Source organism: Nyctereutes procyonoides, unplaced genomic scaffold (assembly GCF_905146905.1).
Source record: "Nyctereutes procyonoides isolate TBG_1078 unplaced genomic scaffold, NYPRO_anot_genome, whole genome shotgun sequence".
NCBI classification, from domain to species: Eukaryota; Metazoa; Chordata; class Mammalia; order Carnivora; family Canidae; genus Nyctereutes; species Nyctereutes procyonoides.
In genome coordinates this window covers 251,258-267,382 of record NW_026575134.1, presented here as the reverse complement: position 1 = coordinate 267,382, position 16,125 = coordinate 251,258, and the positions used below count along the sequence as shown (strand labels likewise).

The 16,125-nt window shown below is 58.5% G+C and overlaps 1 protein-coding gene across 1 annotated transcript in view; it reads right to left on the bottom strand.

Moving 5' to 3' along the window:
- Positions 1 to 16,125, bottom strand: part of ABCA13 (ATP binding cassette subfamily A member 13) — a 265,035-nt gene that overhangs the window by 59,091 nt on the left and 189,819 nt on the right. The window contains exons 51-53 of the mRNA XM_055301220.1: positions 14,957 to 15,182; positions 6,312 to 6,401; positions 3,338 to 3,407 (exon numbers count right to left, since the gene is read on the bottom strand). Coding sequence (XP_055157195.1) covers positions 3,338 to 3,407; positions 6,312 to 6,401; positions 14,957 to 15,182 — 386 coding nt within the window. The remainder of the gene's footprint in view (positions 1 to 3,337; positions 3,408 to 6,311; positions 6,402 to 14,956; positions 15,183 to 16,125) is intronic.

Sequence of the window (16,125 nt, the reverse complement as noted above, 5' to 3'; positions counted from 1 at the left end):
CGTCCCCCTCCCGCCACTACCTGGGCCTGTGACACGGTCTGGTCTGTCGGCCCCGTACGCGGCGCCCGCCACCCGACCTTCGCCCTCCGTCCCCTCAGGAGCTCACGGCCTTTCCCGTGCGTGCGAGGGCGAGACGCCCACGGGGGATGGGGCTTCCTGGTGGACTTGGGGAGCCCCGGGCCCGCGGGGGGGGGATGCGAAGAGATTCAAAAGCCCGTGCCTCTCGCAGAAGCGCCGGGCGTGGAGGCCGAACCGGTTCTCGTCCAGCCCCCGCGTGGAAGGCCGGTGGCCGCGCCGAGTCACAGGATGGCGGCTGCGGAGGGGCCCTGCCCGGCCGCCGTGGGGACCCAGACCCCGTGCCCGGGACAGTCAGGAGAGAGAATCCACGGCGGCAGCGACGGCCGCAACAGGCTTCAGCTGCGCAGAAAGGTCCCAGGGACGAAGCTCCGTGCGCCCGGACGCGTCCTCGGGTTCTCTTTCCAGCCTCGCCCGTGTGGCTCCGTCCGGATGCGCCGTCCGGCCCGCGAAGGCCAGAACCTGCCTGTCGGCTCCGTCCTGGGGCACAGGCTGCAGACGTCGTTGGAATCAGCACCTCGAGGGGGGCTCTCCAGGGTTGACGGGCACGTGTGCCCCCAGAAGAGGGGGCGGACAGAAGCGGGGAAGCCGGCAGGATGGCTCCGACAGCCGCCGCCTCCAGGCAGGCCGCCCTGACTGCGTCCCCGTGAGCGGGTGCCAGACTTCTGACCCCAGACGGTGACAGCACGGACTTGCCGCTTTCATGCCCTCGTTGTGACAAGTCCCCCGCGCAGCCACAGGAAGCGAGCGCACCCTCCCCCGTGCGTGGGAAGCCACCTGCTTGCCGACGGCCGCCCCTGGGTCCTCCCGGGCTGCCCTCCAGGCAGTTAGGCCCCGGAGCACCCCCTCGTCCTCGGGGCCCAGCCTGATCCCCGGCCCCTCGGCGCGTCCGGTCATGGCATGTCTGTGAGGTCATGCGTCCCGTCCAGCAGAGCTGACCCTGCAACACGGTCGTGGGGTCACAGGGACTCTCGGGTTTGCCTGGAGCCCAAGGGGCTGGACACGGGGCTTCGGGGGGACATAAGCGGAGAGAGACGGTCTGCATCCTGAGGACACTGGGGTTCCCGGGCCGGCTCGACCCCGGGGGGCAGGGTCTGAGGTCCACCCCGGCGTGACCCAAGGGACGCAGGTGCCACAGGCAAGGACTCAGCGGTCACATAAGCCACAAAACATGCTGGGTGTGTGCTGGCCCAGCCCTGTGGACGGAGGGCGGCATCACCCCGGCACCACGGCAGGAGGGTGGCGTCACCAGGAAGATCACCCAGCACAGAGGGCGGGAGTCACCGGGAAGGTCACCGCGGGCAGGGGTCACCGGGAAGGTCACCATGCATGGAGGGCAGGGGTCACCGGGAAGGTCACCCAGCACAAAGGGCGGGAGTCACCGGGAAGGTCACCGCAGGCAGGGGTCACCAGGAAGGTCACTGTGCACAGAGGGCGGGGGTCACCAGGAAGGTCACCCCGCACGGAGGGCGGGCGTCAGAGGGCAGGGGTCACCAGGAAGGTCACAGTGCACAGAGGGCAGGGGTCACCAGGAAGGTCACCGCCCACGGAGGGCGGGCATCACCGGGAAGGTCACTGCGCACAGAGGGTGGGGGTCACCGGGAAGGTCACCATGGGCAGGAGGACAGGTGTCACCGGGAAGGTCACCATGCATGGAGGGCAGGGGTCACCAGGAAGATCACCATGCACGGAGGGCAGGGGTCACCGGGAAGGTCACCGTGCATGGAGGGCAGGGGTCACCGGGAAGGTCACTACTCAAGGAGAGCAGGGGTCACCGGGAAGGTCACTGTGCACAGAGGGCAGGGGTCACCGGGAAGGTCACCATGGGCAGGAGGGCAGGGGTCACGGGAAAGGTCACAGTGCATGGAGGGCAGGGGTCCCCGGGAGGGGAGTCGCGGGCGGGCTGCAGGGGGACCCCGTCAGAGGCAGCTGGTCCGCAGGGCCAGGCTCGCGCGTCCAGGGAGCCGTTGCGCCCGCACCCGTTTCCCTACGTGCGTGTCCCCGGAATCTGGCCGCTCAGGCAAGGTGGCGTGACTCTGGGGACAGCTGCATCCTTTGCCGCCGCCCCCCAGCCTGGTGATGCCAGATCCGAGGCAGCTCGTAAGGGAAGGCGCAGATTTAACAGAAAGGGAACCGCAGTCGTGGTCGCAGAGCAGGGGATGGACGGCGGCGGCTTCACAACCGGAGCGCGGGGCGAGGGCCGCCGTCGTGCCTGCGGGCCTGGAGCCGAGGCCGCGGCTGTGCCCCGGGGGAGCTCCCCGCAGGCTGGCCCGGCCGCGGGGGCCCGGGGGCTCGGGGTGCAGGCTGGCGTCGGGCACCGCGTGCGCCTCCCCCACGGGGCTGCCACTCGCCGTCTGCCCGCGTCGGGGGGAAAGCGGGTCCGTCCAGGGCACGACCCCGGGGTCGCTCCTCGGCTGGGAGGGCCGTGTCCCGGCCGCTGAACGCGGAGCGCCGGAGCGTGTTCTCCGTGGGCCGTGCTTTCCTGACGGCGGCCGCCGCGCACTCGCGCCCGCTCTCCCTTCCTCTGGGCACCAGGGCTGCACGCGAGCCCCGCGCCGGTGCCCGACCCGCCGACGCTCGTTACTCGTCCGTCAGGAGATGCCGCTGAGGGGAGTCCCCGCGGTCTTCGGGGGAGTTTCAGCTCTTCACCTGCATGGACCGGGCCGGCGGGGCCCTCCCTCGTCTCTGTGAGCGACCCTAATCCCAAGAGCCAGGCGGTATCTCAGCTTCTAAGGGGTCGCTCTCCGTGCTCACGTAGGCACGGGACGAGGCTGGAGGTCATCCTCCTTAAAATTTGGGGAAATTTCTCTCCAAAAGGCAATTCTAGCTTCTTCATCACGAATTGAGGAAGATTAATTTGCTTGGGAAATGCCATCGGGGATGTTATGCCGGTGAACAGCAGGGCCACATCCGTGTCGCCTACACGTCCACTCCAGGCCCAGTCGGCGAAGCATCCGCCCTCGGCGCACGTCCTGATTCGGGTCCTGGGATCGAGTCCTGCGTCGGGCTCCCTGCTCGGGGGAGTCTGCTCCTCCCTCTCCTCCCACCCGCTCCCACCCTCCGCTCTGCTGTCTCTCAAATAAATAATACCTTGAAAATAATGATGAATAATAAAGAGTAAACGTCCACCCTCCGTAACGAGACTTTTCCAAAAGTCAACCGGGAGGCCGCGGAGACGCTCCGAGTCACGTTACCGACGGAGGGAGCCGACTGCTGCTACTTTCTAGACTCACCAAAGATGCCACACGCCGTAGAGACCTACCGGGCAGCCGCAGGAATCCCGGGCTCGCGGGGCAGACGGGGGGTCCACGCGCCAGCATGAAGCGTTCGTCCTACAGACAGAGGAGAGGCCCGGGATGATCTCTCAGACCACAGAGCGGGTTTATTCCCACAAAAGAGGGCTGCGTCAGCCCCGAGCCGTCCGCGACAGGCATCTCCCGCTGCACAAGGCACGGCTCGCACATCGGTTTTCACAGCTGGAGCTGCTGATCTGATGACGATGTTTTGTCACAATGACAGTATTTCCAGTCTATTAAATGACGCTCACTTGGTTGGCCCTGCGGGATGTGCGACCAAGGCTCCCGGGGACGCGCTCCGGGGTGGGGGGCCAGGGGACAAGGGGCTGGGGGGCCGGGGGGCCAGGGACGCACTCCAGGGCTGGAAGGCTAGGGGGTTGGGGGGTCGGGGGGCTGGGGATGTGCTCTGGGGCTGGGGGGCTTGGGGTTCCCAGGTGACGCTCAGAGGGCTCACGGGGAAGGGGCCGGTTCCGGGAGAGGCCACGAGGCGGGGAGATGGAGCCAACCCCGAATCCAAGACCGGCTCTCACTTAGGGAAGGGAACCTCCGCGTTTCACGAGAACCTTTGGCCTCCACCTGGGACCTTAGCAGATCAGACCTGGTTTTTGTCACCTGGGCAGACGCTGACACAAGCGTTGAGCGGGATGGGGTCAGGGCAGGCTGAGCGGTCATCGCGCACCGATGACTAAGTGCTGGTGGGCAGCAGGCCCGGCCCTCTGCCCCGAGGCGGGACGACAGTCCCCGCGGCAGGTGTGCTCCCTTCTCACCGGGGAAGCTGCCCTGGGAAGCCAACCCTGTCACTTCCTTCCTCCCGACCCCTCCCAAGCCCACACCCCAGGGTCCTCTCAATTCTCCATGGACAGACAGATGTATGGCTTCTTTGTCTAAAAGGTGTCGAGCGGCTGCGCCTCTGCCGTGAGCCCCCTCCCGTACTAACTACCCTTGCTCTCCTCCTGTTAACCTGCCGCAGCTCGATTTAATTATGAGACCAGCCAGAGAACCTAGAAAAGAAGCAGGGACCAGCCTCCAGCCCCTCCATCAGCAGCCTTGTGGGAGGCAGCCCCCCGCCAGCCCCGGCCTTTTGTCCTGGTGACCAAGGCACAGGGCAGGACAGGTCGCTGAATAGGACCGCTTGAGAGGGGGCCCCGTGGATTTCACCAAGAGAAAGGAGAAAACCAAACCACAGATCCGGAAAGAAAAGAAGGGCTGAGCAGAAAACCAAGGAGGGCCGGGCTGAGTCCGCGGGGACTTGGGGAGGGGCCTGCGGGGGTGGGGGGGAATCCCTACTGTCCTTAGGGCTGAACCTACTTTTTTTCTCCCCCTCTTGAGAGATTTGATAAGGAAATCTCCTTCTGAGCCGCCTGGGGGCTCCGTCCATGCAGCATCTACCTCTGGCTCAGGTCATGATCCCGAGTCCTGGGATCGAGTCCCGCCTCGGGGCCGCTGCTCAGCGGGGGCCCCCTCTGCCCCCACCCTCACTTGTGCTCGCTCTGTCTCTCTCGAATGAATAAATAAAATCTTAAAAAAAAAAAAAAAGAAAGTCCTTTTATCTGCCAGCCAGCCGAGGACAGGAGGTCCCCGAGCTCCCGTCAGTTTCTGCCACCGCACGTCACGTCCCGTGAGGCTCGGGGTGCGGGAAACCAAGGCATCGCCATCGATGCGCCCTCTGTAAGCGGGATGGCTTTGGTTTCCAACCAGACTAGAGTGGGGGCAGCATAATGAATTTTCTATTAATTCTTCCTTACTGAGCCCACTAATACTTATTTGCTCCCGAGCTTTGCCCACATGACTAATGTGAAAGATGTGTCATCACTAATTAGGAAAACCTACTGCCAATATCGCATTATTGTCTGGATTGTTCTATTTATTACCCCAAAACGTACACTCCGGTACTTAATCCATCATTGGGGTTTTATCACTTTCCCCACGTGCTCTTTCCAGAACTGTAAATTCCTGAGGCAGGGCCAGATCCAGCATCAATCCTGGCTCCGACGGCAGCCCTGTATTTACAGCAGATCCTCGATAAGTAACAGCCAAGCAAACGTAGTGAAAATTGTTTATGAAGAAAGGCAGACTTTCACAAGTTTCATCAAAGAGTCCTCTCAATGCAATCATTTTCAAATCTTAGAAGAAAAATTCGCCAAAGTAATTCACCCCCAAATGGACTAAACGTTTTCTTGTAAAAAAACAAAAAACAGACAAAAAAAAAACATCTTTTCATACAGGCAAGTTTTCCCAAAAAGTGAATAAGTTAATGCATATCTCATATTTACTTGCTACTTTATACTTTTTACTTTGGGGTTTTATGAAACAAATTGAATGCTATTAATTATTGATTATTGATTATTTTTCTAATATATAATATAAAGCCTGTGTTTGCCAAGGAAGGAAAGGGGCAAGTATGCAGCCTAACCTACTCCTTAGGCTAATGTTTATTTCCAGTTATTTCGAGTCATTTAAATTTGCAAGTGGGGGCGGCACCTGGGTGGTTTAGCAGGTTGATCGGTGGGACTTGATTTCAGCCCCTGGTATGATCTCGGGGTCATGGGATCGCACCGCCCCATCCCGACAGACTCTGTGCTCACCCTCTGTTCCTCCCCACTTCCTTTATCTCTAAAATAAATGAACAAAATCTTTCAAAAATAAAATTAATGAAGTAATAAAATAAAATATAAAATAATGTAATATAAATAAAAATGAAATAAATAAAATAATAAAATAAAATATAAAATATAAAATAAAATAAATAAAAATAAAATAAATAATAAAATAAAATAAAATAAAATAAAATAAAATAAAATAAAATAAAATAAAATAAATAAAATAAAATAAAATAAAAAAACTTGCAATGGGCAAGACCAGTCAGGCAGGGAGATGGCGCTCTGGGTCTGCAGGGTTGGGGCTGCAGCGTGCACTCTGGTAAAGGCGTCTGATACTTACGGGTCTGGGTTTAAACCACCACAGAGCAGATCCTGATCTCCAAACTTCCGCAAAAGCACCTGGGCGAGCTCCTGGCCGTCGCTTCCGCTGCTGTTCATCCAAAGACAAAAAGAAAGAAGGCAGTAAGGTGCCGTGTGCTAGTGCTCATCGGGAGATCACAGGGCAGCATGCCCTGGCTGAGCTGACGCAGGCGAGCGATTCCTCCGTCCGTGATGGCAGATAAAGCTAACTGTGGAGTCTGTGTAGTAAAGCCAAACCAGCAATAAGATTAAGGATATGCATTTTTATATACTGATGTTCACAGTGCATTACTGCTCTCATCTTTTCATTTATTACTATAATCCTGCCATCTTTGGCATTTTTGCATGGTTTTTAAAAGTAAATTTTAAAGCCCGCACAATGTTTCATCACATTAATATATTAAAATCTATTTAAAATTCCTCTTACTGTGGGAACTCTGGTTTGGTTTGAAAATTTGTTCAATCACCTAGCTCTGCAATGGAGCTTTGTATTTTTATGTTTTCTTATTTCTATATGTGAGCTATATGGAATGACATTTTCTTGGTAACAAGTCCTGTGTGTGCTTTAAGTACACATCCAATTATCATATTTATTTTACTGGAACAAGTGTCAGAAATCAGGTGATAGTTCAAGCAGCGTTGCTGAAAAAGAACCAAGCCCACCAGTACTGAATTTCCTCACTGAAGACATCGTCAGCGGTAAGACGTTCTATTCCTCTACCTTGGGGGAGGTGTGGAAACAAACTATATTACATTTTGTACATGGATCGTAAGAGTCACCGTGACTTGAGAAAACGGAGAGGAAAAGACCACTTAAACCTGTCTAAAATGGGGCACTGGGGTGGCTCAGTGGCTGAGCGCCTGCCTTCAGCCCAGGCCATTACCCCGGGTCCTGGGATCAAGTCCCACGTCAGGCTCCCTGCATGGAGCCTGCTTCTCCCTCTGCCCATGCCTCTGCCTCTCTCTGTGTCTCTCATGAATAAATAAGTAAAATCTTTAAAAGTAAATAAATAAACCTGTCAAAGTTGGACTGATTGGGAATGACTTCATTTAAAGCAATTAAAACTCTGAATGACTATTTCCAAAAGAAAGTTGGTTTATTGTTTGTAGAACTTACGCCGTGTCATTCACACAATGCCTCTGAGTAGACACGGTCAGGAACACGTATCCCCAAGATAAGGAAAGACGATGTCTTCCTGGCATGATAGAGGACTCAGGTGTAAGGGCGCCCTCAAATCTCGTTCTTGGGAAAGAAGCAGCGCATCAATCAACAAATGCACCAAAGGTTTGTTTTGAAGAACTTGGAACAGTAGCTCCGCTTAAGCAATGGAAGACCTTCAACTAAGGTTCAACCACGGATTCTTCTGATTGTCCACGGACTGGGAGATGCCAATTCCCAAATACGGTTGGGCTGCTACCAGCATCAAAGGTGGGGGGCGAGGGGTCAGGCCTACTGCACCCCACGTCCCTTAGGCGCCAATAAAAGCCCAAAACAAGAACCAACTTCAGGATTTCCGGGGCAGCCCTCTCCCCAGACGGGATCTCGAACGTTCCTAACCCCTAGTGGGCCTCTAACAGCGATCTGCGGTTCCTCTGTTCCTCATTTATCAGCGGCGCCTCCTTATCTATGCGCTTTGAAACCCCCACACTCCTCGGGGCGGCCTTGGGACAGATGCGGCCCAACGGGGCTCCCAGAAGGCCCCACCCCTACCCGAGCCAAGCTGGCCCCTCCCAGCCCCCCCCACCTCTCCTGGCCCCTCCCATGCCCGCCCTCCCAGACCCTCCTGGCCCCTCCCGGCCCCGCCCACGCCAGGCTCCCACTGCAGGAAATACAGCGGAGCTTGAGGGTTGGGGCTGACCCCGGCCCACAGGACTCCCCGCAGCTGCAGCTGGAAGGCAGCGAAGGCGAGTGGAGAGTCCCGACGGCGATGTTCCTCCGAGCAAACAGCTTCCCCGATGCTGACAAATGAGAAGATCCTGTCACAAGCAAAGGGACATATTTCCCACTGATATGTTGCCCATAAAAAGAAAACATTATTTGTGGCATCTTTGGAAAATACTCTGGATTGCTCTCTTTTGACCCATTAATCCAAGAACAAATATGAAAGTCCACAGCATTTTTTTTCTTTCCGAGAAACACATATTGATCGATAAAGTGGCTTACCTGGAATAATTACCAAGTGCAAGTTTAAAAGTCATAGTTTAGTTTCTACTAGATTTTTGCTCAGGTCTAGAGGTCGCTGTTGAAAAAAATAAAATAAAACAAAACCACCGTGGTTTTCAATTGTCCCTGTTGTCTGAAAATTCAAATGCTTGTTCCTAAAACCATTGCTTTTTGCTTGTCTTCAAATTCTCGCCTATATTTCAATATGTTGTTAGAACCACGTGAAATCTATCATTCCCAGACTAGGAAGTTTAGAATCTGAGGTGATTCTTAAACGGGATACTGTTCCTCTCTCCAGGTTACTCACAAAATGTACTGTGCTTCAGAGTGACCCCGGGGACCTGCTGGAACAGATGCATGTTTCCAAACGTAACCCCTTCCTGCACCAAAATCTGAAGGTCTGATGAGAAGAAGATGGAGAATAAAGATCCAACACTCTACAAAGAAGAAATCCTATAAGATCAAGATCACCTATTACATTATCTACAAAGGAAAGGGAACTGCGAGCCAGACGCCCTGCCTGGAAGCTTCTGTGTGGTCCTCACGGGGATGCCCATGATGTCCCCGACTCCAGAGGAAGCTGGCGGAGGGACGCAGGCCCTGTGTGGCCAGTTCCACATGGTACAAGCTCTGAGACGCTTACAGAAGAGGAACCCATTTAACTTTGTTTTGCAACTTAACCCCAACAGGAAGATGTGACCTCTTTAGCGGCCCTCGGAACGGACCCCCAAGGGAACGGCGCCCCGTGGAACAACCGTCTGGGGAATGCGCCGGACACAGCCCGTTACATCGCACCACGGGGTGTAGCCTCGTGTTTCTGCCCTTCGCTCTGCTTGCGGACTAAGGTAGTCTCTGCTTGGAAGGCCTCCCGCACCCCCTGCGGGAACACGTAGACGTTGCGGGATTGTCCCGTTCCTCTTCACACTGACCTGCACCTCTTCCTCTGTCTGGAGAAACGCTGCCTCCTACCTGCCCGGGGAGCACCCGGTTGTCACTGAAGACACTCAACTCAGGTGCGTTGGCTTCCGAAGGCCTTCCTGGAGCCCCAGGTGGGGCCCTGCCCTGTCCCCGCCAGCACAACCCACACTGTACGTGGCTGCCTGGTGTGGCATTTCCGAGACTTCCTTGTCCAGCTATTTGTGGGGTGATCTCTCAGCTCGGCCGGGAGCTTCCTGCGGGTAGGACTTGTGTCTGTGTCTGTTTGTGGAATGAGAAGTAGAGCCAGGGCACCTGGGTGGCTCGGGGTGGAGCATCTGCCAACGGCTCAGGGCATGACCTGGGTCCTGGGATTGAGTCCCACGTCAGGCTCCCCGCAGGGAGCCTGCTTCTCCCTCTGCCTGTGTCTCTGCCTCTCTCTGTGTCTCATGAATAAATAAATAAAATCTTTTAAAAGAGAGAATTAGATCCAGAAAGCTTGAGTGTCCTTTCCGTCTTGCCCCCACGAGGTGGTGTCACCCAAGGAAGTCCCCTACGTGTGTGAGCGCGGCGTCTTCAGGATGAGGACCCGGTCAGCACTGCTGCTTCGTTGTCCTTCTATTTCAACGTCACCGCACCAAGCGCCAGGACAGAGTCCCCTAACCGTCGCTGATTCACGATGTGCTGAAGGCGACTGGATGGGGCTGATGGACCGTCCCCTGCGGGCTGTGGGAGGAGGCAAAATGCCTCCTAAGTTCAAGGTCAGGGAGAGAGGAAAGGATTGGAAATCGTCTGTGTGCAAGTACTCCAGGGGCAGCTGCCCGGTGCTGGGCACCATCCAGGGGCGGCATGTGGCGTCCGTCAGCGTGAGCTCCGCCGCTTGCCCTCCACGGTCTCCCACTGGAGTGCGCGCTCCACGGGCACTGAAGCGCGGCATGGAACAGCTTCCTGAAGCACCTGGGGGGACGCTGGGTAAGGACGCTGAGGGGCCACTTGGACAGGACTTCAAAAGAGGCCACACGTGTGTAAGTTGAGCCAGGAAGAAAGAGCCAGACCGCGGCCTGGGGCAGAGAACGCTCCTGCGGTCAAGGTTGGGTACGCAAGGTCAGGGCAGAGTTCGGAGGCCCCAGGCGGCACAGGGCGGAGGGGCGCCCGGGTGGACTGGACAGGACACGGGTGGCCGGCACCCTGGTGGGCGGCACAGGGAGCACCTAGTTCATTCTGCTGGGGGCACGTTTCCGAGCCCACCGGGGAGCAACACATGCCTTCCGCTCAGCACCCAGAAGCACAGGTGATGCACCGGGGCCGCCCAGGGTATACCAGCAGCCCGCGCGGAGAACATCATTTCTGCCGGGAAATAGGCCAATTGCTTTGCATTCACCATCCCTCAGAATCGTCCGAACAGAATAAGGTGCTCTGTGCTCTCACGAGATAAAGATACAGGGTCCGTAGAAGGAGTTACGCCTCCGTACGGACAAGAACGTGACCCGTGAAATGTTCAAGGTGGACGTCGGGAGGTCACCAGGTGTCACTGCTCAGACGTGAACGTAGGTCCACCTACACCACATCCCAGGTCCCATCCTGCCAACCACGGTGCTGACGGATACACACCAACCATCACACTCGTCGTCAACCAGTTTTTCTTTCTGATTTTCCTTCCGCATGCGGGGTCTGGTTTTTGTAGAAAGCCAAGTCACTCTTTTTTTTTTTTTTTCAAAAGGTGACTAAAATGTTGGTTCAGCTGAATGGCACTGGCTAAGGCAGGTGCTATGAAAACGGGGACTGCGATGAACAGTGGCCGCCCACAATTCCGTGCCCATCCAGAAGGTCATGATGGGACCTTGCTTGGAAACGGGGTCTTTGGAGACGTAGTTAAGGTGAGATCATAGGGGACCAGGGTGGGCTCACTCCAATTCGGCGGAGGCCCTATGGGATGGAGATATTTGGTCACAGGGACACGCAGACAGAAGGCCGTGTGTAGGGCTTCCTCTGGCTGGGACTAGGTGGAGAAAGCAGAGACAGTTTGATGGCGGGAACACAGCCGACCACCGACCGGGGTGACGTCCACGTTCAGGGGGGACCCCGTGGGTTTTCCCAAGGTGCCTCAGGAGCACCCCTTCCCGTGAGGACCAAGCGCCCAGCCCAGAAGAGGGGGCCCTGGGGTCTCCTCCAGATGCGCTCAACCACACATCCGCAGCCACCTTTCCACGGTCCGCGCTTTGTTTGCACCTCAAAGTAGAGACCTGGGCTCATTTCTGGAAGACTTTTTCCTGCTACATTTCATCTTGATCGTTGAGTTCAACTTCACAAATACTTAATGAAAGGAACCTTTTCTAGACGCTGCGGCAAGAGCTACCCTTAGAGGGATGAATAAGCCTCGATCCTGACCCTCCAGGGAGCCATCCTGCGGGAAGGAAGACACGGATCTGCAGCCACGGGTCAAACCACCGTGGGATCCACATGGCGTGGTGGCCACGCAGAGAGGGCAGAGGCGGAGGATCCCTGCAGGAGGGACTTTGAGCCAGATTTTGCAAGTGGTCTTATCCCGAGGGCACCTGGAAGGTTCCATCGGTGAAGCCTCTGCCTTCAGCTCAGGTCACGATCTCAGGTCCCTGGGTCGAACCCCACGTCGGGCTCCCCCTGCTCAGCACGGAGTCTGCTTCTCCCTTGCTTGTGCTTTCTCTCTCTCAAGTGAATAAATAAAATCTTAAAAAATAAAAAAGTGCAGAGTGCCAGGTACCTGGAGCAGCAGCCACCGCACAGAAGCCTGAAGGACGAGGAGGCCGGGCTCAGACGTACCGTCGTCATCCCAGGACAGTGGGGACGGACTCCGGGACCTCTCGCAGGGTCTCCGGGTTTTACCCCCGAGGTGTGCAGAGCAAACAAGGTGCACACAGCTGTGCCCGGGCTGCCCTGCTCAGAGCTGGATTGCCGCCTTCCTGCTTCCCTGGCCTGCCTGCCTGGCCTCAGGCCTGAACAAGCCGAGTCCCCACCTCCTCTCTCTTTGCAGCTCCCAGTGGGAACGGGGAGTCCCGGAAGCCCCCCCTGAAACTAGCAGTTAGCTAGCAGCTGATTCAGGAGCAGGGGCCGTGGACTGGCTGCTTAGGCCCACAGCAGCCAAGATGCGCTCCCTCCGCTCCGCTTTCCAGTTGCAGGCCCATAAGACGTGGCGCTCAAAATGGTTCTTCCTCGGCTTCTCAGCCTTGTAGGAGCAGACTCAGCTCCCCCTGCCTGGCCCCCCACTGGTCCCCCCATTGGACACCCCTCGCAGCACCCCCCTGCCCAGCCCCGCCGCTGGCCCCTCCTCCCAGCCCCCACCCGGCCTCCCTGCCTGGACCCCCCACTGTCCCCCCCTTGGGTACCCCTCCCAGGCCTCCCCTGGCCCAGCTCCCCCCCGCTGGCCCCTCCTCTCTGCTCCCCCACTGGTCCCCCCCATTGGACACCCCTCCTAGTGCCCCCCCTCCCGGCCTCCCCTCGGCCCCCACCTGAGCCTCCCCTGACCCCCCGACCACCCCCTCGGCCCCCAGGACGTGGAGTTAGAGGCGTCCGGGCTACACACGGAGCCACGAAGGCCCGGGCTTTCTGGGCGCCGAGCACCAAGTCCCCTGTGAGGGGCCCGCCGGCCTGCGCACGGGCTCCTAGGTGCGTGTCCTCCAGGGCGTGCCTTCCTGAGCGGCCGACCTCAGAACTCTTAAGGGAATTCAACGGAGGCGCATCGCTGCCCTTTCCCGAGCCCGAAGGCCTTAGGGCCAGGAGGCCGTGCCGAGCTCGGCCAGTGCACCAGGGGCCGAGACTCCCGTGTACCCTCGGGCCGGCCGGGCAAGGCAGTGGCTGCTGACGCCACACGCAGGCCTGGATTCCTCGCCCGGCGGCCAGGAGTTCCGCTGGAGAGCACGGGAGGATCGCGATGCAAGTACCGCGTGTCGCCCCTGGAGACCGCTCACAAGTGTCACGAAATGGGGATGCGCCCACCTGCAGAGCAAGAAGGCTGAGAGCCGCTGACCCCGGGCCGTGCGCACACGTGCATGTGTGTGTGCAGGAAACCGAGGGGAATCACGAGCAGCGTGAAGCCGCTTGACGGAGAATCATTCTTGGGCTAAGATGCAGACCTCGAAGATCAGACCAGCACGGCCTGGGCGGTCAGGAGATTCCCCGCCGCCGCCGGCAGGAGAGGAGCCGGGAGTGTGGGTCCCGGGACGCGGGACGGCTCATCCCGGCAACCCAGGGACCCGGCACCCAGGACAAGGGCAGCGATTTCGGGGGCGCGCTCCTTCCGAAAGCAGCGGGATGTGCGTCAGATAAATAAATCAGACAAATAAAATCTTAAAAAAAAAAAAAGATTCTGCCTTTCCCTCTCCTTGCACATGCACTCTGTCTCTCAAAAAAAAAAAAAAAAAAGGAGAAGAAGAAGAAAATATTGAAATATTCACCATATAACCTTAATTACTGCCATGGAGGCCCCGTGTCCCACCACAGCCACACGGGTTAAAGCTTCAACGTCTGACTGCAGGGGGACACCCAGGCCCCCGGGGGCTGGCAGCGGCCCTGATGCAGGGTCTCCCTGGCTTGCCAGCCCCGTGGTGGCCTGACTGCGTCCCCGTGTGTCTCTGTGTGCGTGGTGTGGGGGGAGGCACAATATGCTGCCCCGTAGACACAAGGATCACTGTGAGCCGAAGGCACCTGACAAGCAGGTGTCGGAGACGCTCTCTGGCTGCACCGGGGGCCCCGTGGGTGAAGCACCTGCCTTCAGCTCAGGTCGTGAACTGAGCTCAGGCCCTGGGTGGAGCCCCGAGGGGAGCTCCGTGCTCAGCGGGGACCCTGCGTCTCCCTCGGCCTCGGCCCTACCCCCTGCTCATGCTCGCTCTCTCACACTCTCTCTCGCTGATAAATAAATAAATAAATAAATAAATAAATAAATAAATAAATAATCGAATAAATAAAGAATAAATAAAATCCTGAAAAGAAGAAAAACAGAACAGAAAAGCTCTGGCCTCGCCCCTATTTGCCGAGACGCAGCCATAGTCTGAGTGCCCCCCGCCCTCCGCTCTACCAGGGAGCGGACCAGCAGCCACAGGTCGAGACGTCTGGGCCAGACGCGCCCCCCGAGTCCGCGCAAGCATCCCTACCCCGACTGCGCGCCCCCCACTGGCCGCTCCCAGAGCGCGGAGCCTTTATCCCGTGTCCTGTCAAGTCTCTAAAAAATCCTGGTTCTCTTGTTAAGATGCAGTCCAAGCCCGCGTCCCGAGCGCCCTCTTGAGCTACGCATCCGCGGGGGCTCCCCGGTGCACGCCTGGGGCTCGGCGGTGGAGCGTCTGCTTCGGCTCCGGGTCGCGGCCTCAGGTCCCGGGATCGAGTCCCGCCTCGGGCTCCCTGCTGCTCCCCTTCCCCTTCACTCTCGCTATCTCTGTCTCTCTCTCTCGGTCTCAAATAAATAAATAAAATCTCAAAAAAAAAAAAAGAGAAAAAAACAAGAGCATCAAAGCCACTGCTGTCCGTTACCTGTCCTGCCGTAACTCAGACGTAAAGGAGGGGAAATAGGTTCTCACCTGAAAAAGTAAGCTTCGGCCCCGTCGGAACGGCCGGGCGCGAGCTCGAGGGGCGGGTAGTCCGTGGCCAGCGGCCGCACCATGAACAAGCCCATGGCCAAGGCCACGAAGAGGACGGGCAGCAGCAGGTCGGAGACGGCGCCCTTCCAGGCCCGGCGCGTGTGGCGGAGCCGCTTCACCAGGAGGGCCGCGGCCTGGGCCACGGGGGTCCCTGCGGGGGCGCCACCTGCGGAGACAGGGACGGGCAGCCGGCTGAGGCCAGGGGACTGCCCGTGGCCTGCCGACACCCACACCCCCACCCCCCGGCCCCACTCGGCCCGGCAGCCGGCGGCACGGGAGCCCGGGGGGGATGCAGCTCGCTGTCCCCACGGACGTCCTCCTGAGGATGCTCCAGGTCATGCCCAGGTGCCCCACCCTGCCCTGGGGGTGTCCCTGTGCAGGGGAGCCAGCGAGGCCTCAGGGCTGCATCTGCAGCTCCAGGGGAGGCCCCTCGGCCGCAGGCTCAGCCTCCGGGCCTCCCCTCCTTCCATCTCGGCCCTGAGACCCAGCCCGAGGGAGCGATGCACAGCGTGAGTCTGGGACGTCCTGCTCCCCCTGCCAGGCCCCTCGGGGAGGGGGGTCCCCTCCGCTCCCAGGCCACCGGCCGGTGCCCACAGCTCTCGGTCCAGGGCACGGACGGCCCAACAGGAGGGAGACGGGAGGTGGACCAAGGCCCGCAGCCCCAACCCCTGTCCACGGAGGGACGCGGCCGCGCCTCGCGTCCCAGCGCCTTCCGGGTCAGTCTCCCCGAGGCCGCGGGCGACGCCAGGTACGTGCTTACAAATACGAAACCGAAATGCGGGTGATAACAGCGCAGCGAATACACTTAAAATCCCCCAAAGAAATCATGTTGAGAGAAAGGACCGTTTTGAAAGATCGATCATTTATCAGGGCAGCGAGCTCAGGGCTGGCGAGAGCAGCTGGGACGCAACGCCTCGGGCACGCGGTAGGGAGCCCACGGGCACGAGCAGGTGCAGGGATGCAGGGACGGGCGGTGCCCACTGGGTCCGCGGGAAGGACTTCATGGGGGGGAGGGCCGGGGGGCTCAGGGGTTGAGCATCTGCGTGGACCCAGGGCGTGATCCCCGGTCCCAGGATCGAGTCCTGCTGGGAGCCTGCTTCTCCCTCTGC